The 25,113-nt window shown below is 44.6% G+C and overlaps 3 protein-coding genes across 6 annotated transcripts in view; 2 read left to right on the forward strand and 1 right to left on the reverse strand.

Moving 5' to 3' along the window:
- The window catches only part of PCSK6 (proprotein convertase subtilisin/kexin type 6), a 99,031-nt gene extending 90,362 nt beyond the window's left edge, over positions 1 to 8,669 (forward strand). For all 3 annotated transcript variants that reach the window (XM_079954231.1, XM_079954230.1, XM_079954229.1), the window contains exons 19-21: positions 2,516 to 2,645; positions 4,109 to 4,221; positions 6,832 to 8,669. In XM_079954231.1, the coding sequence (XP_079810357.1) occupies positions 2,516 to 2,645; positions 4,109 to 4,221; positions 6,832 to 6,929 (341 nt within the window). In that variant the 3' untranslated portion in view covers positions 6,930 to 8,669. The remainder of the gene's footprint in view (positions 1 to 2,515; positions 2,646 to 4,108; positions 4,222 to 6,831) is intronic.
- LOC307203455 (F-box/LRR-repeat protein 14-like) overlaps positions 1 to 25,113 on the reverse strand; it is a 234,344-nt gene that overhangs the window by 204,263 nt on the left and 4,968 nt on the right. The window lies entirely within an intron of this gene.
- On the forward strand, positions 14,603 to 24,082 carry SNRPA1 (small nuclear ribonucleoprotein polypeptide A'). 2 transcript variants are annotated; one of them, XM_079954402.1, is made up of 9 exons: positions 14,603 to 14,761; positions 17,421 to 17,568; positions 17,743 to 17,821; positions 19,132 to 19,178; positions 20,793 to 20,895; positions 21,768 to 21,847; positions 22,293 to 22,368; positions 23,135 to 23,228; positions 23,847 to 24,082. In XM_079954402.1, exons 1-9 carry the CDS (start codon positions 14,680 to 14,682, stop codon positions 23,903 to 23,905), a joined length of 768 nt encoding a protein of 255 aa, XP_079810528.1. In that variant the 5' UTR covers positions 14,603 to 14,679; the 3' UTR covers positions 23,906 to 24,082. The 2 variants fall into 2 exon arrangements, with proteins under 2 accessions (XP_079810528.1, XP_079810529.1); XM_079954403.1 differs by lacking the exon at positions 14,603 to 14,761 and adding an exon at positions 14,969 to 15,088.

Raw genomic sequence — 25,113 nt, forward strand, 5'->3', positions numbered from 1 at the left:
AAAAACTTAATTTATATTTTACTAATGACATGAGTGCCTGAGACAGACAGCCTCCTTTCTACTCCATCACATATTCTGGATGTGTTTCAAGAAGACTTTAAAATATATATATGTGATTGGAGTATTGTTGTTTGTATTCCTTCTGCTTTAAAGATAGAAGTCTTACCTTTCATGGGACTCAAAGGGAGCCATATGAAAAACCTGTAAGAAGCACAGCACAAGAGAGCTTTTTGAGTACATAAAAGTGTCAGTGCTTCAAAATCTGTACGTTTGCATGGGAAGCTTGTGTGGTGTCCCACTGAGAATTTGCTTCGGTTTCCAGCTTGTTCTGCCCCAGACCAGTAATAATTCAAGAGCAAATGCACTTTTAAAAAAACAAATAAAATCTACAAAACTCAGAGTGAACACAAAGCATGTGCTGAAATCCTTTTTTTTTCTATTGAAAGCTGGGCAATCTCCCCTTTCCAGAACGTATGGCCACGATCCAAAGAGCTACTTTATGTATGCCCAAGGGCTTGCGTGAACTTAAAGCAAATTGTCACGCGTTTGAACAGCAGAATTCTGAGCCGTATCACAATTGTTGAGTTTCAGGTGCAAATTTGTGGAGCACTGGGTGCACTCTGCTGCTCAGGTTCCCTCTTCCAGCCTTCCCCTCCAAATGTTTTTGACTACAACTCCCATCAGCTCCAGAAAACACTGTCAATGGTCAGTGATATTGAGAGTTGTAGTTTTGTGCCCCTCAGAAAGGACGTGTCAGCATTTCATGCTGGGATGCTACCACCAGACCATAAACCTCCTTTGTCCGATCCCAGATTGCCAACCACATACATGCCAGCTTTGAGGGAGCGCAAAGCTCAACATCACTGGTATGTTCATATACACTCTTTTTATGACCTGAGTGGCTCTGCTACCCAAGTCCTACAATTTGGAGTCCCCCAAGTCATTTGTTCCATGCCAGAAACATTTTGTCTTTGCAGCTGCCCCTTTAATGGCCTGGTCTGTAGCCAAATCACAATTGAGAGAGACTTGTGCTTTTTCCACGAAATGTACTCGGAACGAGTCAGTCTGTCCCTGCCTGTAAAATGCTTTCTCTTGCACTGCCACCAGCCACGCGGGACTCTGCCGTTGGCCACATGTTGTAATCAAGCCTCTTCAACACATATATCCCAAATGGCTGTTGGTCTCCAGACAGAATGCTCAAGTGCAATTCTCAAAATTTGCGATGTTCAAGGATTTGTGGTTCTTTACAAGGTGCAGTTGATTCAATCTGCACGTCTTTATAATTAACCTTCTGCTTTCTTCCTCCCCACCCCCCTTTATGAGTGTGGGGAACAATTTGTAAACAGCAGGTGGTTAGAAAGCTCTCTCTGTGTTAGAGAGCCAGTGTGGTGTAGTGACTACAGTGAAGGAGCCGTAATGGAGAGACCCAATTTCAAGCCCTCACTCAGCCATGAAACTCTCAGTGAGCTTCCTTCAGCCATCTCTCAGCCTAACCTACCTCACAAGGTTGTTGTGAGGATAAAACGAAAGGTGGGAAGAACCATGTGTGCGCCATCCTGAGCTCTTTAGGAAAAGAATGAGAGGTTCGATGAAATAAGACTTGAATAACACACAGCCTGAACTTGTGTGGTAAACTGAAGGTGGCTATTGACCATGATGCAGTTAGGCTGTTGCTCTATCCTTCTCTCTATTGATAAGCTCAGCATTAGCAGTTAAAGAGTGACAGACAGCTTAGGAGTGGAATTGCCAAGTGGACGGTACTCCCTTAAATTCTGAAAGAGCAGGTAGGTTTCTATGACCCAGAAGCTTAGCACCTTGAGTGCTTCAAGATGTTTGCAGATTAATCGCCTGCTCGTGTTCAAACTAAGCTCTACAAGGGCTAGGAACATCCTTTTCTTAAAGAACAAATCTGAGGAATCCAAATTTCTGCTTGCATGAAATGGCAAAAGACACCCTAGCAGTAGCTAGCTGGTAGATTTTTTGCATTAGGGAGTCCTTAGAGAGATGAAGCTTCTGTGGTTCGTGTTTATCTTCCTGCTGGAAGGAAACCAAGGCAGATTCCTCTTGCTGTCTTGTTAATGTCACATTAAATTTTTTTTAAACACACACAAACAAACCTCACAATGATAGCAGCTTGTACTTCCATTGTATTGTAATCTCACAGAAATTCATATGAATTCCTCCTCCGTTTACGTTTACTCTTTTCAAAAGACCCCGAGCACTTTGCCTTGGATGATAGTCCTTGGCCACCAGCATGAATCACACCAGATTCTCCATTCTTCTAAGCCATAGAAAATCAAAAGTGATTCATTCACACTGGTATCCAAGAACTGTCGTCCTGTTGCACATTAACAAAGGCAAAAGGATGAGAATCTTAAGCGCTCTAGCAACTCATTTCTTCTCCCTTAGGAGTAGAGCAGCAAGCAGATTCCTCGCCTCCATTATCCCCCAGTTTGCACCCGGTACAGTCATTGTTTTACCAAACTGGTGTGCTTGTTTTTCCCATGCTCCTTAGGGCCGGGCCGAGAGGAATGCATCCAGTGTGCCAGGAACTCGCACCTGCACGAGTGGAGGTGCGTCCCAACATGCGGCGAAGGCTTTTACCCCGAGGAGTTGCGTGGGCTCCCCCACAAGGTCTGCAGAAGGTAGGAGAGCAAGCAGTTTTGGCAACCCGGTTCTGACAATGAACGTTGGAAGGTTCGGGACAGATAAAACTGCTACTTCAAACTGTGCACTCCCACAGGCAGCTGTAATGGCTATCAACTTCGTTGGCTTCGTTGGACAAATGGATGGAGGACAAAGGCTATCAGTGGCTCCTAGCCATGATGGCTTTGCTCTGCCTCCATGGTTTTTGGAGGCAGTAATGCTTCTGAGTACCATTTGCCGGAAACAGGAGGAAGGGAAAGTACTCTTGTGCTTGGGTCCTGCTTTCAGGTTTCCCACAGGCATTTGGTTGGCCACTGTGTGAGAGGTGGGCCATTGGCCTGATCCAGCAGATTCCACTTATGTCCTTGTATCCTTTTGTGAAAGTAGCGTGGGAGCAAGCGTTAACCCTTGCCAAGCACTCTGCTTTGACATAATACAAACAAGGATCTCTCTTCTTGACTCAAAGCAGCTCTGTTGTGGTCAGATTTAAGGAGGAGATAATTGTCAGAATCAAATTTATTCCTCTTAGTCTACCACGTGTATAGCAAGTTGATATGGTCCTCTTTTAACCTCCTGCAACATCTCTTTCCACAACAAGGAAAGAACTGAGAGGTGAATTCCTATTGAATGGCATTTAGCCAAGACCCCTCACACGCCTCCCCTTCTCTCCAGGAACCAGGCTCAGATACTGAGCATATGTTACGCATAAAGGGTCACAAGTTCAAACCCCCACATCTCCAGAAAGGTGTCTTAGCTCCCTCCCAGACCATGACAATGGAGGCTCTTCCTTGAGAGTAAGGAAGAGAGATAGCTATTGAAGCAGAGGAGACATACAGGCTCATCAACAGGTAGTCATGGCAGCCATGGCCCACAGGAATAAAATTAAAGAATTGTAGAGGTGGGAGGGATTATGAGGGTCATATATTCCAACCCCCTGCCATGCAGGAATCCTTTGCTCAATGTGGGGCTTGAACCCAGGACTCCGTGTTTTAAGAGTCTCGAACTTTACTGACTAAGCTATACTAGGAAAGACGAGACTAGCCAAGCTAGAAGCAGTGGTCCATGGTTAAGGAGTCCCGAGATCAGGGTAAGGAGTTCTGGACTACACAGGAGCAACAGAACTGTCCTGGTGGGTTGGCATGGCTCTTGTGCTGGATACAATGCAGGGACAGCAACTGTCCAGATGGGAGACCTCAAATTCTCTGTATAGGAAGAGAGTTTTGGTAGGGCTGTGGGATAAGCTAGTGGTCAGATATGTCTACCATCTGTGCCAAGGATGGGAAACATCTGCATGTTGGCTGGACTCCAGCTTCCTCAGTCCCAGCCAACATGGTCAGTGGTTGGGGATGATGGGAGTTGTAGTCCCTCAAAACCTGGAGGGCTGTGGGCTCCATGCCTTAGTTTGGATTATGGGCACACAACTAGCTACTAGAAAGAGTTGCCTTTTTCATCTCTTCCTCAGATGTGAAGATAACTGTTCAAGTTGTGACAGCTCGGGAAGAAAATGTCTCCGGTGTAAAGAAGGCTTTAGCTTGCTTAGTGGCTCATGCATTGCTAGCGACAGATGCCACAATGGTATGTATTCACATGGACGTTTATTAAAGATGGGCAGATCTGAACCATACATTTAAAGCACAGCCAATGTACATTTGAAGCACATGATTTCCTCCAAATAATCCTAGAAGCGTTTTTGGTTAAAAAGTGTGTGCTGGGAATTGTATTGCTGTGAGTGGGAAACGAGACCTCCCAGGATCATGCTTTAAATGTGCATTGCATGCACTTTAAATGTTTGGTGTGGCTCTGCCCAAGTACCCACAGTCAGGTAATATAACACACACCTGACTAGCCACTAGTCTGCATACACACCATGCACTTAAAGCACATGGCCTCCCCCAAAGTATCCTGAGAACTGTAGTTTACTCCCCACAGAGCGGCAATTCCCAGCACCACTAACTAACTACACCCAGGATTCTTTGGGGTAGATCATTTGCTTTAAATTATACTGTTAATACAGCCTCTAACCCCCCTTTGCTTGCTTCCATCACAGCAGTTGAATGATGATGCAACTGGGGAACAAAGGGGGGGAAAACCCCGTGCAGCTCAAATGGAACTAGATTTTAGTATCAAATTGGAGGGCATCTAGGGAAGAAATGTGATGGGACTTTAGGAACTAACATTTCGATTGAATCATTACTAGTTCTGCATACCTACATTCCCTAGAATCTCATCCTTGTCTTCGGCCAGATGTTGCTCATTCTTCACTCCCTTCTTGCATCAGGAACTTGCGGCAATTTTAATTACTTTTGAGGTTGAGATTTCATATTTATGGAATATATAATGAACTTTACTGAAATTTAACTTTGGGGCAGCAGGCAGTAGAGAAGAATCAGTGACCTGAAAACGTGCAGGTAAGGTAAGAAAGAAAAAAAATTCCTGTAATTTCTCCTGGCACAGAATTTGCATGGAGCTGTTTTAAGAATCGGCTGCTGAAGGATGGGAGAAATTGGCATATTCCAAGTCTATACATGATGTTGCTGAAAAACATTTTTATATCTCTTTCTTAAATTCAGCCCGTCTGTCACTGTACCCTTTGTCAGCTGTTTCAATGAGAATATCAGGAGATATCCCTAAAAAGGGACAGACTGACCGAGCTTTCCTTACCCACCTCAGGGTTCATCCACACTTCTTGTTTGTTCTGCTGCTTTCCCCCAGGGAAAGCCACTATTTACTGCTGAATTTGACGTCACTCACCTTTTCTGTGGAGTTACATTTGTTCCAGTTCCAGTGGCGAAGCATGGGCTTCCTCTGGGAAATGGGTGGGGCAAACTGAAAACCGCTGGGCCCGTGCTCTCTAGGCAAGAGGAAGTGTGGAGGCCTGCAAGGGAACCTCTTGCTTTGGCTCTGTGGCAGCGCAATAAAATGAGCTAGTGGAAGAGCATCTGTTTTGTATGCAGAAGATCCCAGGTTCAACCCTTGGCATCTCCAGGTAAGGCTGGGGGTGCCTCCTGCCAGAAACCCTGGACAACTGCTGCCAGTCAGCCGAGACCATATAACACCAGTTCTGAAAGAACTACATTGGCTCCCAGTACGTTTCCGAGCACAGTTCAGAGTGTTGGTGCTGACCTTTCAAGCCCTAAGCGGCCTTGGTTCAGTATACCTGAAGGAGCATCTCCACCCCCATCGCTCAGCCCAGACACTGAGGTCGAGCTCCGAGGGCCTTCTGACAGTTCCCTTACTGTGAGTAGCGAGGTTACAGGGAACCAGGCAAAGGGCCTTCTCTGTAGTGGCACCCGCCCTGTGGAATGCCTTCCCATCAGATGTCAAGGAAATAAACAACTATCTGACTTTTGAAAACATCTGAAAGCAGCCCTGTTTAGGGAAGTTTCCAATGTTTGATCTTTTATCGTGTTTTTAATATTTTGTTGGAAGCTGCCCAGAGTGGCTGGGGAAACCCAGCCAGATGGGTGGGGTATAAATAATAAATTATTATTATTATAGACAGTACTGAACTAAGTGGACCCAGCAGTCTGATTCCGTATATGGCATCTTCCTTTGTGGAGTGGGCACAATGGACAGCCAGGGTTCAGAGCTGCAATAACTCATCCCCACCATCCTTCAGTTTTTCCATATTATCCTAATGCTGCGTGAGGCCATTTTGTCACTTTCTTTTCCCTTCTTGCTCATCCCCTTGTACGATTCAACTGTGTTGCTGCATCTGTGCAGTACTTGAGCAGAAGGGTGTTGTGTAGTGGTTAGAGTGTCGGGCTGGGACCTGGGAGACCAGGGTTCACATTCCCACCCTGCCATGGCCAGTCACTGCCCCTCGGTTTAACCTACCTCACAGGATCGTTGTGAGGAGTTAACAGAGATGGGGGAGAACTATGTACGCCACTTTGAGCTCACGGGGGGAAAGGTTGGGATGTAAATATGATAGGTAGAAGGATTAGATAAATATTTCCATTCTGAAGTCTATGCATGTGTAAGAGCTATGCTCATGAAATGCACATGGCTCTCCCCATCTCGCAACTCTCCAACAGATGGATGAGCTGCTTTTTTCCGTTATCTCTCGTGTAGCAGAATAGCTCTTGCTGTGCTTCTTCCAGTCCTACTTTGTTTGGCTAAAATGCTAATCCAATTTCTTTCCCCCTCTCCTCCCTCTTTCCAAATGTATGTATGCTCTTCCAGCTGATGAGGTCTTCTGCGAGATGGTGAAATCCAACAAACTCTGTGAGCGCAAGCCATTTATACAGTTTTGCTGTCGGACGTGCCTCTTGGCTGGCTGAGGCGAAGATTTTAATATCCGCCCTCTGGAGGCCCTGTTGTGCCAGTTCCCTAGGACAAAGTCTCCCTTCTCCTCCCTGTCTGCCCCTACCCCTACCCCACCCCCCCACTTTGGGAAGCTTCACCCAGTGCTGACTGAAGCTTCAGCTTGCAACTCGGATCACTTTAATATTGCCTGCCAGTCTGGTTTTTACAGTGCCACACGCCTGGTTAACACCCAAGCCTTGCTTGTTGCATCTTAAAAGAAAAAAAAATAAAAATGAATAAAAATGCAGATGGGAACACAAATCCTTCTTGGACATGTCTTGCAAATGGAGAGTGACACCAAAGTCCACATGCCCAGCTTCATTCAAAATAATCAACCCTCCCAAATAGTATCCAGGCAGGTGACTGGGCAGATTTAAGGTATTTCTGCACTTTTGAGAAGAAAAGGGCACCTCTTGCCCACCCATCCCAAAAGAATTTACAGCCCTTTAGCTGTACAGTGATTGAGCTTTCTTCCAATGCAACCCTGGCTTGATGCACTTCACCCCAGCAATGTTGTGGTGAAAAATAAGGACAATCCCCAGTTGCCTTTTAGGAGCAAATTTGGCCATAGCAAACTTGCAACTTGGCAGTCACCAAAGAGGCGATCCCAGAGTTGGCAGAAAGAGGTGAGAGCAGTCTTTGTCTAAGCCCCAAGTGTCCACCTTTACTGCAAGCTGTTCTGAGTAGCCAAATCCTTCCTAAGTGACTGTCGGGAACCCGGTAGCCCTGAGCACCCTGCAGGATTGAAGCCTTCAGCGTGAAATTGCTGCAAATAAATTCATCTCTTGTCTGCAGACACAGACTAGAATAATTTCCTCTCCGCAACAAAATATTATTTCTGCCCTCCTCCCTTCCCCAAATGTTTGCATCTCCTAGCTTTTTCAGCTTTGATTGATGGCTTCATTTTTCTGGCCTACCACAACTTGCTGACAAAACCTTTCCTGTCTAATGACAGCTCAGTGACTTTAGTAAGCAAACCCTTCCAGGAGACGTTCTATTTAGCCAGCCAGGAGGGAAGGGAAACAACCAATTGTACCGAACGGCGCTATACAACACATCTGAATGTATTCACTATACATATAAATATATATATATATATATACATATAATAATATATATTTTTTAGTTTGTTGTGTGGTGTTTATATAATTGTGTTTAAATATATTTGGCTATGTTGTCTTACAGAATTTTTTTAAAAAGTAACTTATACAGTCATTGCCTTTATTCACAGAAATTTTAAATTATTTTTTACAGGGACAGACCTTTTTTTTATGTGTCTCCTTCCCTTCCAGTGACATCTTTGTAAGTTTCAACAAAAATGTCCCTTTCCCCCCACTTCAGACATATGTAAACAACACTTCTCTTTTTTCTTATAATGCCTGTTCTGATTCGCGTTGTTGGCTGTTTTAATAAGTTAAACCTTCAGCCCATGAAATTGGCGGTAAAACATTAATTGGCTCTTAACAAAGTGAGTTTTCTAAGCTTTTTTTTCCTGGCTAAAATTAACTGACATGACCGTACTGCTTTAGACCCATGTGCTCTCAAACTTGGCTTGAATGAATAGTGAAAGCCAACACAGTGTTTCTGATGTGATCAATGGCAAGAAGTTGACAAGGCAACCACACCATGAATGAAATGTTTATAGTCCTGATGAGTTATTCTGTACTTACCCCACCCCGAAGCAACCAAAGTAAATTGCTTTATTTTACTATGAATATCCTATTTCTGTGTAGTCTTTTAATTACCATCTGGAGGGGGATCAACGACCTATATTTATTGATGAGATGCACACACAAAAATCCATTGGGATGTGATTCATCTTGTAGATTATTCCCAGTGAGTGAGCTAATGAGCATGATTCAAGGTGCTTCTAATTTAGGGATGGGGAATCTGTGGCTCTACAGATGTTGGATTACAACTCCCATAATCCATGGCTATGCCAGCTGAGGTTGATGGATTTTGGAGTCCATCGTAATCCAGAGGGTCACAGGGTCCCTATGCTTGCTCTAAAAGGGCAGCTGGTCTTTAAAATATTGTTGATTATTTCTAATGTAGGAATTTCAGAAGATACTTATGGGCTTCCCATAGGTATCTGGTGGGCCATGGAACAGTGCGCCAGATTCAACTAACTGAAGCCCGTACAGTGACTTCCACTAGCACAATGAGGCTTCCCTTCTCTCCTCCCACTGTTCGCCCCCAGGAGGGTGGGGGGTTCAGGAGAACCCCCAGAACAGCATGTGTGAGGAAAAGAAAAATCCATCCATCCGGCAAGAAGAAATGCTTGCTCTCATGGACCATTTTAGCACGTTGACTGCTGCCCAGAATCCCGGACTAGATGGGCTTTTGTCCTGATCCTCTTATTTCTCAGTCAGGAGAAAATACCTCTTCTGAGGTCCTATAAGCCGGGGTAGCTGCTGTGTTTCAAGTATTGGTGGGCAGTGGTGCAAGTAGATAAATAGGGACCGCTTACCAGCGGGAAGGTAAACGGCGTTTCCGTGTGCGGCTCTGGCTCGCCAGAGCAGCGATGTCACGCTGGCCACGTGACCTGGAAGTGTCTCCGGACAGCGCTGGCCCCTGGCCTCTTGAGTGAGATGGGCGCACAACCCCAGAGTCTGTCAAGACTGGCCCGTATGGGCAGGGGTACCTTTACCTTTACCTTATCTGGATAGCAGGTGACACATGTGCATTATATATATATATATATATATATATATATATATATATATATATGTTCCCCCTTCAGAACTGTTCCTGTTCAAACGCTAATTTCATACCCTCCAACATTTCTCCGATGAAAATAGGGACGTCCTAAGGGAAAACAGGACATTTGGGGATCAAATCAGAAACCGGGACAGCTTCTGTTAATCCAGGAATGTCCCTGGAAAATAGGGACACTTGAAGGTGTCTGTATTTGGTCCATTAGCAGGTTTATCAAAACTAGGTGCAAGAACCTATCATGAATACCTCCCTTGTTCTCTTAGAACAGCAGTGGCACCCAGCTCAGAGATTCTGGAACTGAGTTCCAGCTGAAAGAAAGCCCTATATGTATATAGGCCTCCTAGTGGCAACCCATAATACTGATCGGGCCTGCAGCTACTTACTATATTTACACAAATCTAATGTGCCATTGAATCTAATGCACATCCTAATTTTCACGACGTAATTTGGCATTACATTCGAGTAAATACAGTAACTTTGGTGACTCTGGACAGGCCTGTATCACCAGGTGCTCCTGGGCCATCTGCTAGCCCCAAAGTAACTTCTACTTGTCAGCTGCTTGGACAGGAGACCATGTGGGAACCATATGGAAGCTAGTCAAAGCTCTTCAAAGTGTAAGCACGGCTGATAAATAAAAATAAATCCCAACGAGAAACCCTGACATCTGGCCTGCGCGCTTCATAATCCACGGGGCAAAAATGCAGCCCATCAGCCATTTATGGTGGACCTTGGAAAATCTGGCGCCCTGCTTGGAATTACAAAAATGGTGTGTGCGCGATTTGTGTTCATTTGACAACTGTGAGGGAGGCTTGACCTGCCGACGAAGAGAAAGGATTGTTTCAGAAGTATGCCTGTGTTTAAACTGAAGGGAAGGCTGGCTGCTCAATTTGCGTTAAGCTCAATAACAGGAAAGTACAGTGGTACCTTGGGTTAAGTACTTAATTCGTTCCGGAGGTCCGTTCTTAATCTGAAACTGTTCTTAACCTGAAGCACCACTTTAGCTAATGGGGCCTCCCGCTGCTGCTGCGCCACCGCCGCGCAATTTCTGTTCTCATCCTGAAGCAAAGTTCTTAACCCGAGGTACTGTTTCTGGGTTAGCGGATTCTGTAACCTGAAGCTTATGTAACCCGAGATACCACTGTAGATACAACTATTTTTATTTCTTTTTAGTTACAGAAACATTTTAGTTTCCTAAGGTTGCAGAGAGTTGTTCAGAAACCCTTATTCCACTCCTAGAGTGGTTTAACAGTCCATCTGTCTTCATAGGGAACTCTGGAAATTTATTAGGTCTGTGGGGGGTACCGGGGCCTCCTAATAACTCTCAGCACCCTTAAAAAAACTACTAGCTTGTCCCTTGCTAACTGTGGTTCCTTGGTAACCACAAGGAAGCATGCTTTTTTGTCTCTCAGGGTCACAAAAACCCAGCAGCAGAGGAGAGTGAATGTGGGGGCCTGTGATTTATACATTCATTTCCTCCCTGACCCAGAGCTATAATTATAATAATGTCCTATCCTGTCATCAGCATGTCCAGAACTTCCATCTCCCAATCTCCGCAAACAGGAGCGGTGGTAGAAATGCCAGCACACTCTCAGCAAATACCACAGGGGCAAAGAAGTTAATAGACACCGCATTTAATGCACAAGCAACTCCCGGTGCCGAACACAGCTGCAATTAGCAGCAGGGAGAGGAACAGCGTTACCATTTACTCTCGCTCCAGTGTGCTCCCACTGCCGCTGCTTCAAGCTGTGTGCGCATGACGTTAGCCACAATCCATACCTATCCTGTAATTTCTTGAGAAATACAACTGTCTGGTGTGTCTTTCCTCAACCCAGCTTCCGCACAATTTGAAAACATAAGCCACACTAACTTCAGAGTTCTTATTATTTATTAAACTTATTCGTCATTGTTTTCCTACCAATATAACCCAAGGTGACCCACAACAATAAATAAATAAATAAATAACAGTAAAACCACCATAAAACAAAGCACAGAAGAAGCAAATTTTTAAAAAGCAGAATTAAAACACCCCACCCATTGAAGGGGACCATAGATAATTAAAAGCCAAAGGCCTAGCAAGAAAGAAATGTTGGCTGGGGGCATTAACAAAGAGACTGCTTTGACAGCTTTAGCAGCCTCTTTTACAACAAGGGTGGGGGATACCAGTCTTGGCCCTCTGCAGGGCTCAGGTTAGCATGTGAGCCCATTTTCTCTAGCCATGTCCACAGTCCATCAGTTTATAGGCAAGAGGGTTGGGCTCAGCCCTGCTGGGTATTACAGTACTTGGGACACTGCATCCCCTGTGCACAATGCGTTGTCAAAGCAGATCCCTGCAGCCAGCAGGATTCAGGGGCAAAACTAGGCTTTATTTCAGCTGGGTCAAAGACACAGTTTGGCGCGCACACACCCCATCTGCAAATTTGCTTACACACACACACACACACACACACGCACACACACACACACACAGGCTGGGGGCCTCAATGGCATCGCTCTGGAGGCTTCACCCAGGGCAAAAATAACCTGGCTAGCTCCCTCCTCCTAGTACTGCTCTGCAGGATTGAATCCTCCTCTCATCAGCTGGATAGCGGAGTGTTCAGTCCAGCTGGGTGCTGCTTTGCCAGTGTATTCCCGGTGGAGACTACTCTGGCAAGGCAGATGCCCTCCCCCCCAGACGATTGACAGGTGGGTGGGTGGCTCTGTGGGGGTTCAGAAAGATTCAGATCTGTCCTGTTCTGCCAGCTGCCAAAAAGCTTCCTCCGTTTTACATAATCCCCTCTTGCAGATATAAAACCAGAGATTTGGAGGACACCTAAATATGCCCCTCCCTGTCCTATAACTTTTCTTTAGGGTTGGGCCTTGTACCTGGCTCCTAGTTCATCTTGGTTGTACACAATAATAATTTAAAAACTCTTTCAGGCAACTATTCTTTTCTTTTGTATAAAATTTTCACACTCGTGGGTGACCGACTGGAACCAAAAAAGCTCAATAGTGTTTTTTTAATAATCAGCTTTGGCAGAGTGTGGCACAGTGCAGAATAATTTATTGCTGTATTCATTGGCAAAAATGTGGGCTAGCCGCAAATTGTGTCCCTCTTTGTTAGTGATGTCTGTTACCTGGATCTGCACTGCCATAAAATTAAAACGTTTTTCCTTTGTTAAATAGGTTGCAAATGGAATAGTGAAGAAGTGGAAATTTATTTGACGCTAGTGTGCCACCATGTGGTCTTCAGTGAAAGAAAAATAAAGATTTTAAAATTATGTATGGCAGAGGAAATAGCTGTTGTGGCTTGTCTAGGATATTTTGGGTTGCATCCACGTGGTCTGTTGGTTGAATTTCCATCCTGATCTGTTTGCCCAAAGTTTGCAGGGAGATTGTAAGAGGTTGGCTGCTTATTCATTTGACTGATAGTTGCCATATTTTGAAGAGCAAAAAAGAGGACACATTGGCCACCTTCTCCTATTAACTATGGATCACTATGACGACTCTCACTATGACGACCCATGAAAAACAGGATGTGTCCTGGAAAAAGAGGACATATGGCAAGCCTATTTGTATGCAGGTCACCTGTTATCCCACACTTTCTAGTAGTACATTCCCCACTGAGTTCCTTACTGCAAAAAGGGCCATTTTTATTTCATTTTTAATATGTTTATAGCACACGAACAAATCCAATTTAATTGTGCCCCCTCAATTCATTGAATTCCACCAGCAAAACTGCTACAATCGAGACATGACATAACATTTTACGCTATCAGACCAATAGTCCATCTAGCTCAGGATTTCCTCTGGATACCAGTTGTTGGGGATCACGACTGGGGAAAGGGATTTTCGTTCTGCCATGCTCTTTGTGGGTTTCCCAGAGGCATCTGGATAAGCAATCTAAGAACAAGATGCTGGACTAGACAGACCGTCAGTTTGATCCAGCGGGGCTATTCTGGTGCTCGTTACTCACCAAATGACAAAATAAGGATAAAACAGCAAGAATTCATCAGGAGCAAGGACTACAAACCAGAGGTCAGTTGGAACATTCAGTATGTGTGGAATTGTACGTGTGCTTAATTAGGAGCAGCCTTTCTGAGCTCAACAGAACCTGCTTGCAAGTATGCACAGAATTGTGCTAAAGGAATTTGGTGGCAAGTATGCACAGAACTGCGCTAAAGAAATTAGTTGTAAGTATGCACAGAATTGTGCTAAAGGAATTTGGTGGTAAGTATGCACAGAACTGTACTAAAGAAATTTGGTGGCAAGTAGATAAATAGGTAGGGACGCAGGTGGCGCTGTGGTTTAAACCACAGAGCCTAGGACTTGCCGATCAGAAGGTCGGCGGTTCGAATCCCCACAACGGGGTGAGCTCCTGTTGCTCAGTCCCTGCTCCTGCCAACCTAGCAGTTCAAAAGCACGTCAAAATGCAAGTAGATAAATAGGTACTGCTCCGGCGGGAAGGTAAACGGCATTTCCATGCGCTGCTCTGGTTCGCCAGAAGCGGCTTAGTCATGCTGGCCACATGACCCGGAAGCTGTATGCCGGCTCCCTCAGCCAATAAAGCGAGATGAGCGCCACAACCCCAGAGTCCTCCACAACTGGACCCAATGGTAAGGGGTCCTTTTACCTTTTGATGCACAGAACTGTGCTACAGAAGTTGGTTGTAAGTATGCACAGAATTGTGCTAAAAGGAATTTGGTGGCAAATATGCACAGAACTGTGTTAAATGCACGTTACTTAACTGCGTCTAACCAAGCGGGCACCATATGCTTCTCTTCTCGAGGGTAAGCGCAACTGGACCCAAAAGCCTCTGCAGGCCTCCCAGAACTCAAAGCGTCGCCATGGCGACGAGCAAGCGTCTCTCCGAAGGCGCCGCTCGGCACTCGACTTACCCCCTGTCTACGTGGCTCGGCGATTCGGCTCTGCGGGCTGCGCAGCCGGCCGGCGCATGCGTATTAGTTCGGCTCCCCCGTCGGCGTGCCGCTCAGGTTTCCTTTTGGTGTGCGGCGGCCGCGGGGAGCGAAAATGGTGAAGCTGACGGCGGAGCTCATCGAGCAGGCGGCGCAGTACACAAACGCCGTGCGGGACCGGGAGCTGGACCTGCGCGGTGAGGAACGCGGCCTTGTGGCGGCGGCGGCGGCGGCGGCGGCGGCCTGGGAGCGGGAAGCGCGCGGCGCTTGCTTGGCCTTAGTAGGCCTGAAGCGCGCGGGCAGTAGGCAAAGCGGGGAGGGGCAGCTGAGTCGGGGGACGGTGGCTCAAGAGGGTCACGTTCGGTGGCCCACGTGGGTCGCGCCGCCCCTGTCCTGGAAAGGGTGTGGTTGGCGTACCTGTTGCAGCTGGTGGTAATAGGAGCCCAATGCCGCAGAGGTCACCTGGGCCTTAAGGAGCAAAGTTGGTTCGGTGGGCACCCCCAAAATAATGGACAGATGCTGGCGTAAGAAGAACCCTGTTGCATATACAGTGGTACCTCGGGTTAAGTACTTAATTCGTTCCGGAGGTCTGTTTTTAACCTGAAGCACCACTTTAGCTAATGGGGCCTCCTGCTGCCGCTGCGCCGCCGGAGCACGATTTCTGTTCTCATCCTGAAACAAAGTTCTTAAGGGTATGCCCCACGGAGAGCCTCAAGGTCCATAAATAGCAACACCCTAGTGGTCCTAGGCCCTAAGGAAGTTAGATTAGCTTCAGCCAGAGCCAGGGCCTTTTCAACACTGGCTCCAGCCTGGTGGAACGCTGTGCCTCATGAGACCAGGGCCCTGCAGGATCTGATTTCTTTCCGCAGGGCCAGTAAGACAGTTGTTCCACCTGGCCTTTGGCTTGGAGCCAGTTTGATTCCCTCCCCCTCTTTCTTTTTTCTTTTCCTTTCTCCTCCTGCGATGAGGTTTCAATATTTTAATGTATTTTAATTTTGTTTTTAAGTTGTATTCATTCAATTTGTTTTTATTATTGTTTGTTAGCCGCCCTGAGCCCAGCCTTGGCTGGGGAGGGCGGGGTATAAATAAAAATTATTATTATTAACCTGAAGCACTATTTCTGGGTTAGCGGAGTCTGTAACCCGAGGTACCACTGTACTGTAGATAGGTAAAGGGACCCCTGACTGTTAGGTCCAGTCGTGGCCCACTCTGGGGTTGCGGCGCTCATCTCGCTTTATTGGCCAAGGGAGCTGGCGTATAGCTTCTGGGTCACGTGGCCAGCATGACTAGCCTGCTTCTGGCGAACTAGAGCAGAGCACGGAAACGCCGTTTACCTTCCCGCCGGAGTGGTACCTATTTATCTACAGTGGTACCTCAGGTTAAGAATTTGATTCGTTCTGGAGGTCCATTCAACCTGAAACTGTTCTTAACCTGAGGTACCACTTTAGCTAATAGGGCCTTCCGCTGCCACTGCGCCACTGCCATGCAATTTCTGTTCTCGACCTGAAGCAAAGTTCTTAACCCGAGGTACTATTTCTGGGTTAGCGGAGTCTGTAAGCTGAAACGTCTGTAACTCAAGGTATCACTGTACTTGTACTTTGACATGCCTTCGAACTGCTAAGTTGGCAGGAGCAGGGACCGAGCAATGGGAGCTCACCCCGTTGCAGGGATTTGAACCACCGACCTTGTGATCAGCGAGCCCTAGGCTCAGTGGTTTAACCCACAGCGCCACCCGCGTCCCGTTGCATATATATACAGTCTCTAATGAAAGGTCGGCGGTTTGAATCCCTGCGGCGGGGTGAGCTCCCGTCTTTCGGTCCCAGCTCTTGCCCACCTAGCAGTTCGAAAGCACCCCTAAGTGCAAGTAGATAAATAGGTACCGCTTTATAGCGGGAAGGTAAACGGCGTTCCGTGTGCTGCGCTGGTGCTGGCTCGCCAGAGCAGATTCGTCACGCTGGCCACGTGACCTGGAAGTGTCTCTGGACAGCGCTGGCCCCCGGCCTCTTAAGTGAGATGGGCGCACAACCCTAGAGTTGGACACGACTGGCCCGTACGAGCAGGGGTACCTTAACCTTTTTTAATAAGAGGCCATCCACACAGTTCCAGGAAACTCAAAAGGAGCTAATGAAGACCCTTACACTGTCATGTTTAGTATTCATTTTAATTTATTAAATCTGTATATCACAGAACAGATCACAACATAAAAATGCAAAATGGGAACACAGAATACAAACCAAAGTGAAACAAAAACACCCAATAACCCTCCCTCCCACAAGTATTTGGCATCTAGAGTGATTTCTTAAGAATAGAGCTTTTAATTAGCTGTTGCAGCTGTTAACTGTTGATGGAATTTCCCTCTGTGAGCCTGCTTTTTTAAAGCAATTTAAGAGAATGGCTATTGCCACAAAGGAAGCTGTCATATACTGAGCCGACCATTGGTCTATCAAGCTCAGTGTTGCTTCTACATTGACTGGTAGTGACTCTCTAGGGTTTCAGACAGAAGCTTCTCTGAGCCCTACCTGAATTTTCCAGATATTAAACCTGAGACCTTCTTCAAACAAAGCATGTGCTCTACCTGTGAGCGAAGGCACACCCGTTATTTAACATGACTTGTAGCAGTGAGAACTACAAATTAGCATTGAGTGCTTTGAAGTACTATTTTTTTCTGCCTATCCTACAACTGCTGGCATGCAATTTCACTGAGTAACCCCAAGTCCATCCTCTCAGAATTGTCAGGATAGTTGTAAGAAACACTGAGGTGATAGTTTTCTTTCATATGTTGTCTAATGCATAACTAAAATATATATTCCTCCTGCACTATAGTTTGTTTGTTTTTGTCCCATGTTGCATAATCAGGATATAAGATCCCTGTGATTGAGAACTTGGGCGCTACTTTGGACCAGTTTGATGCTATCGATTTCTCTGACAATGAGATTCGGAAGTTAGATGGGTTTCCTCTGCTGAAAAGACTGAAAACATTGCTGATGAATAACAACAGGTTAAGGTGAGTGTCTTTCCAACTGCAATTTTGAGGTCTCTTTGACTGCAGTTCTCGATACTCCTTGTACCACTTATTCAAGTGTTAGCTTAAAAGCAGCTGAAGTTTGAGGAAGAGGACCTACAACTTCCAAGATAATAATTACTCTGATGCCCCCTCCCCCCATTTTATTTTTTTTAGCCGAATAGGTGAGGGACTTGAACAGTCTTTACCAAATCTCAAGGAGCTCATTCTTACCAACAATAACATCATGGAATTGGTAAGTGAAATAAAGGATGAAAGAAATTGGAATGATTGAATGACATACACGCAATCACTAGAAAGGCCCCAAATTTTCTAAGATAGGGTTTTCTTGCCTTTTTTTGATTACATGAGGCAACTTTCTCAGTGAAGATTTTACCCATTCTGACTTCTTGAGAGCAGTTGCAATGTAGCAGATAATACCAGTGAAATGTTACTCAGAATATTGTTTCCATGTTGTTGCTTAAAATAAAGAAATGGCCCAGGTTTGCACACAACATTAAACCATGGTTTTGTGCTACATGCATGAGCAAGAAGACCCTGAACAACACTGCTCTCCCATTTCTTCCTTCCATGCAGCTGGGAGTCCTTGGCAGCGGTTAAATTTTGCTTTCCACTGATCACAGCTTATCATTGCGAATGACCTAGAGATTGTGATTTGTAACAAATTCTCTTATGTTTAAACAAGTCAGCTTCAGAAACAACAGTTTGAAGCTTGTGGCCCTCCAGATGTTAATGGACTCCTGCTGCCTTTAGTCAGCATGGCAGTCCTTTGATATCTACCATCAATCTTGGCTGGTTGCTTGGTCTGAAAATAAATGGCCATAAAGGCTTGCCTGAGCTTAGGAAAAGCAAAGTTAAACAAATAAGCTCTATGATCCAAAACTACCTGAAAAACCTGAACTTAAAATTATTTCTTAATCAGACACTGTATTTTGTTAATATGCAGTTTTGCCATTGAGATTTGTACAGTGGTACCTCGGGTTAAGTACTTAATTCGTTCTGGAGGTCCGTTCTTAACCTGAAACTGTTCTTAACCTGAGGTACCACTTTAGCTAATGGGGCCGCCATGCCGCCACCGCGCGATTTTTGTTCGCATCCTGAAGCAAAGTTCTTAACCCGAGGTACTATTTCTGGGTTAGTGGAGTCTGTAAGCTGAAGCGTCTGTAACCTGAGGTACCACTGTATAGGAAAATGGTGCACGTGTTGTCTCCGTATAAGATCACAGATTTTTCTTTTGGTGCATTTATATGTGGAGAGAAGCAATGTCCAATTGGAAATAGCATCTGCATACAATATGGTTGGGTGTAGTAAGCCATACACACCCTTGGAGAAGAGCTCAGTAAGCAAGTGAAAAAAATCAGCTGAAAATAAACCCTAGAATGTAAACTGACCCCATAAATAACTTTTGTTGCTGCTGTTCTGGGTGAATTTTTGAATGCAAAGACACTAAAGGTTAATTGTCTTGCTTTTGGTTAAGGGGCTGAGTGTGAGCTGGAAAACGTATATTAACATAGCTTTAACTACATTTGTGTTTCTCTTATTCAGGGTGATCTAGATCCTTTGGCAACTGTCAAATCACTAACATATCTGAGGTATGAGATAATTCACCTTTGTGATCAAATATTATAATATGCCTTCCTTACCAAACGTCTGTCCTATAAATTAAGGTTGGCAACATGATCTGCCAAATATTTTTTCCTGAAGCCTTCAACACTTAATAGAACTAAGAGGGCTTGCTTTGTTTTCCAAAAGCTCTCTAGGGATTTCTGAGTGTGGAGTTGTGGTAAGAATTCACCTCTACACCCCCACTGTTTGTTACCCAGGTGAGGGACCGCCTTTTAAATGAACCACAGAACCAAGGAAACTGTTTCAAGTCCAGCATCCAGATTTAGGGACTCAGCATTTTTATTTACTTTATTTATTGCAATAGAGCTCAACCCAAAGTGCCAGTTGAGAGGGTTTGCTCAGAGGCACTTCAGAGCAAAAGCTTATATAGTAGTTCAAACGCAGCAAACGAAGACTCATAAAACATCTTCACATACGTCAGGAAAGGTTACAGGTCATGAAACAGAAAAAATGTATGGCCTTTTCCTGCTTTCCACTCCCCCTGCTGTCGCCTTGTGGTTGACCAGCAGCGCCTAGACCTTTTGCCCATTTTGGGTATTGGATGTCCCACATTGCCCTGGCAGCCTAGTCTATTATCATTCTTTGCTGACGTTTCTCCATCTATCTTTCGGGAAGCTTCCAAGGATTTCTGATTAAGACTCTGGTACTAACTCACATGAAAACATCCTGCCATTTGTGCTGCTTTCAAGGTCAGATAAGGAGAGATGGAATGCAGCGTAGGCGGGAGAGTCTCACAAATGAGAACACACAAAACTCAAGCCTAACACATTCTGTCTAACAGTTAAATGCAAAGAAAGTGAAACGCTGAAACATTATTAAAATAATAAAAATGTACACCTGGGGTCTTTAGATGTGAATTCTTACCACAGTGATGCTTCTTCACAAGAGGAGAGTATAATAAAAGTATGATGAGATAAATATTTATATACTGAAGGGATCCATATTTATTTTATGTAATTAACATTTGCATAGTTCATTTTTTAACATTTTGCTGTGGCTGTTTCAGAATGAAAAGAAAATGAAAATATTATGCTTCATATAGTTTACTTATCAGATAATATTTTGATTCATAGATGGCACCGGATATCATAGGTCTTTGAAATAGGTGTCCCATCTTCCTGTCTCTGATTGTAATGTTTGCATAAACTTTTATGTTCATGAGCATCACAAACAGATATGCATTAACACGTAGCAGATCAGTAGGTCCTACCTCCAATAAAATTAAATTTGAGAGCAGTTCTGACATCAGTAATCCACTAACAGTGACAGCAATCAAAGCTCTTATTCTTCATCAAATAGTGTAATCAGGTTACTTTTGGTTATTAATCTCCCTTTAATTAGTCAAGCAACTTGGCTTTTTACCTCGGTCCTCAAAGTGGCTGGTGAACCAAAGCATACTTAAGAGGTCGGCAGGACTAGGGTCTTGGCCTCTTAAAAATAATTATTCCCAACATTGGTAAGAACCTGGGAGATGAAGGGGAAAGACACTTGGCAGTAGGGAATGTTGGGCCAAAACATTCCTCTTCAGCAGTGCCTTTGTTTGAACTGTGTAAATATGTTTCTCCTTTTCCTCCCTTCAGTATTTTAAGGAATCCAGTGACAAATAAGAAGCATTATAGGTTGTATGTCATCTTCAAGGTCCCACAAGTCAGAGTCCTGGATTTCCAAAAAGTGAAATTAAAAGTAAGTGTTTTGGCAATTGTGAAGAATTTGTCTTTTGAGAAGCTATGCATTTAAATGTTTACTACTTGAGTTTTCTTTTCGTGCCTATAGTATAACATAGTTTTCTCATTATAACGCATTTTCAGACTGTGACATTTGTTTATGGCTATGGCTCTGCAAATGTAATTCTGAATGCCTTTCTCATGACCATACCAATATCATGAAAACACATTTATGAATCTGCAGTCATAAGCCTGGAAGCTTTTTTATTTGGAACTGTATTTTAGATTTGAATCATTATTAACATAAATACAGGATTGCCTTCTCCTCACCAATCAGCAAATGTTAGCCTAAATGAAAGCTTGAAGCAGTTTTCAGATGATAAACATGCTGAAGCTTTTTACTATATATCTTATTGTGAGTTCCATTTACTTGAAATAGTTTATGTGAAGGTAATTCCTAGAAATGGGGGGGTGTCTATTCCCTGCCTGCAGCTGTGGCTGGAGGAAAGAAAGCAGAGTCTTATCAAATATGCTTTGAGGTTAAATGTTAGTTTCTTGTGTAACAAATAAACTCTAGTTTGCCTGCTGGCTGTGACTTCAATCAACTTCATACTGTTTTTGAAGTGAAATTAATGGACAGGAACTATTGGGTGGTGGGGAATATCTCAGTGGACTCCCTTGCCATCTGAGCTAAATGGAAAATAGATCTTTCTTGTGAAGGGTTATAGGTTTCACTAGGGCCAACTTTTAAGGCTTCATCTTGATGCCACCTTGTTTTTTTCAAGAATTGCACCTCACCGTGCCATTTCTTTTTGGGAGAGAGGAGCTATGCACCGTATACATGCTTCTATTGAATGTTGCATTAACTCTGTGTGTGTGGTATCGCTGTAGGAGCGTCAGGAAGCAGAGAAAATGTTCAAGGGCAAGCGGGGTGCACAGCTTGCAAAGGATATTGCCAGGAGAGCAAAAACGTAAGATACAGATAACCACTTTAAACTGGCAGTCTCCTTCAGAAACACCACAGCCGGTTTGTAAATAACTCCTGGGCTGTAAGAAAATTGAGTAGTTGGTGCACTAGTTAGCACCAAAATTGCCTAGTTGATGAATGGCAATCATTGCTTCTTTTTCTCGACAAGTACATTATGAACCCGGACAGTTTTAACACCCAAGTTAGCAGCTTGAACAACACATCCGATTGATATTTTTTTCATAAAAGGCTCTAAAAAGGGTGGGATATGGGAAGGTCACTCTGCTGGTGTTTCTGAAGGAGCTATTACTTGATTGTATCAGTTTGTTAACAAAGATGAGATACTACACCTGATTGAAATTGGTGCTTCCGGAGACTTCTCTTTGGAAGCTCGAGAAGCATGACAATAACGCTTTGACTTTAACAAGGCATCTTTTTTCCTTCTGAAGTTTCAACCCAGGTGCTGGCTTGCCAAGTGACAAAAAGAAGGTGGGCCCTTCCCCAGGAGATGTGGAGGCTATTAAGGTAATGTTTTTTCAAACTTGTACAGGGAGGAATCTACCAAGAAAAGCATTCACTGTCATTTACTTCCAGAAGATAATCTCTATGTGTGTATTGAGTGTGCCACATTGCTTTGTTTTTCAGGTACTGACATAGTTTGCGTAGCTTTCCTTTTTATTTGCAAAGGAGTTCAGATTTTGTAAACATACTATAACTGTCTTGCTCCTTATTGCAAAAATTCAAGTTTCTAAGTGGCCAGATCAACGAAGTCTGAAAGCTAGGGGTAGATATCAGTAGGTTAAATATGTAATTGTCTAAGGAGCAACAGCTAAAATGTTATAGGTAATAAAATGTCACCCTCTAGCTGGAATTTAATTGAACTCTTCTTGACATGCTGAATCGTTTTCAGAGCCAGTGTGGTGTAGTGGTTAAGAGCAGTAGATCCGTAATCTGGGGAACCGGGTTCGCGTCTCTGCTCCTCCACATGCAGCTGCTGGGTGACCTTGGGCTAGTCACACTTCTCTGAAGTCTCTCAGCCCCACTCACCTCACAGAGTGTATGTTGTGGGGGAGGAAGGGAAAGGAGAATGTTAGCCGCTTTGAGACTCCTTTGGGTAGTGATAAAGTGGGATATCAAATCCAAACTCTTCTTCTTCTTCTTCTTCTTCTTTGGTGTTCAGAACAGTCTTGTTAGCACTGTTGTAATAGGCACAGTTCAATTGTTGTGAAACAGGCATTGAATTTAATGTTAAAAGTGTTGCATAAGTGACCTTTGATTTTTTCCCTTTAAGAATGCCATTGCTAATGCCACAACACTTGCTGAAGTAGAGAGGCTGAAGGGTCTGTTGCAGGCTGGTCAGATACCTGGCAGAGATCGTAAAGCAGGTAAGGAATATCTTTGGAACCCTTATTCTTACAGGACATTTAGAACAGAGGTTGGACTGCCCCTTTTCTCTTTCTTATTCTCCGCACAGGGGAGTTGGCCCTTGCCAGAAGGCAATAACAGCAACACACACACCCCTGCCACCAGCCAAACAATACCCCAGCCCAAGAATCTGTTCAGCAGCCTTGGCTTTTGTAGCTGGAGTCAATCACAGCCCTGCCCTCCCAGGCCAGGTGGCCTGCCAGGCAGGGAGCGGGTTTTCCAGGACTCTCAGCCAAGATGGTATAAGGCAGCTTCTGATTTTTAGGCAGCTAGAAGTTTTAAGAAAGCTAGGGTTTTCCATGGCCTAGAAAAGGCGGCTATGCAAAATTAAGTATTTCTTGGCAGCAATAGTTAGTAGAATAGCCATTATTGCAGCGTGAGGAAGCAAGCAAATTAAGAATCTGCAAATTCACTTAATGCTAGTGAGCTAAATTTGAAGCATCAAAAGCCCATCTTTGGAATACTTCCATAGAATAAAAAAGCAGACCTGTACTTATGATGATTATCCTTATCATCAGCTTCACATTTGTGGTGGAGGGAATGGTTAAAATATTAAGAAATTGTGCTCTTTTCTTTAGGCCCTATGGATGAGGCTGAAGAAGAGATGGAGGAAGATTCAATTGCCAATGGATCCTAAAATGCATTTTTCTGCATCTGGGGAGTCTGCAGAATACTCTGTACCATTGTCTGTCAAAGCCTTTTGATTGATTGCTGAAGTGGAATTATTATTTTTTGTAGTTTTTGTTCAGAATCACTCGTTAATTTTTTATACTGTACATTTTGAAGTAAAATTAAAACTTTTTTCCTAAACGCAGCATAACATTTGGTGCAAACAGTTGGTTTTAAAATAATATTATTGCAGCCTTATGTTCCGTGTACCACCGTCCCACCTCCAAGTGCATGTGTTGGTGCCATTACATCTAAAGTTTCAAGCCATAGTTTGCACTTGCCCTCCATACCAGGAGGTTACATGTGAACTATTGTTCATTTAAAAACTTTCCTTTTGGAGAGATACAGTTCACTTGCAGAGAGCCATGGCCACATGGTTTATTGTTTGTTCCAGAAATCACAGAGAAGAAAGGGTTGGAGGAGAGGCCTCTAAGATACAGTTACCAGATTTTTTCAGTGAATCCGGGGATTTTTTTTTATTTTATTTTTTTGGAAGCTGAGTAGCAACAGGGAGTCAGTAGTGGGGATGGTGAGGCAAAAGACCCTGGGCCCAAGCACACATGCATATTGTATAAAGGTGCAAAGCCCTTCTTTTGCACCCTGTGAAACATAAATGTGCAGAGTTTTTTAAAAACTGGGCAACAGCACGCCGCACGCCCGTGACTCCTGAGCTTCCCCCGATCTCCTGCCCCCCTCCTCCTTTGTTTTGACTGATCAGGGGGAGGCTCGGGAGTCACGGGCGGGCGGCTATTGCCCAGTTGTTGTTTTTAAAAAAAAACTCTGCATTTATGTATCACGGTTCAAAAGAAGGGCTTTGCACCTTGCCTGGCAGAGAAACCACGCACCTTGCACGCCTCCTGGGCAACGCCCGCCCACCCGTGACTCCCAAGCCTCCCCTGATCTGTCAAAACAAAGGGGGAAGGGGGCAGGAGATCTGTACCACTGGACATCCCTGGTTCCCCTTCAGCAGTGGCGGTGGTAGCGAACAGCTCCTGAAGCCAGCCAGAGCCAACTGCGCCACCCGGCTGGCTCCGGGCTGCTGAGGCTGCCACTGCCACATTCCCAGGGGACAGATTTGCAAATCTGGGGACATTCCGGGGACAGATTTGCAAATCCGGGGATGACTGGTAACCCTACTCTAAGAGCCTGCTAAGCCACACCCACACTGGCAACTTC

Source organism: Podarcis cretensis (assembly GCF_951804945.1).
Source record: "Podarcis cretensis genome assembly, chromosome: 14".
Taxonomy (NCBI): Eukaryota; Metazoa; Chordata; class Lepidosauria; order Squamata; family Lacertidae; genus Podarcis; species Podarcis cretensis.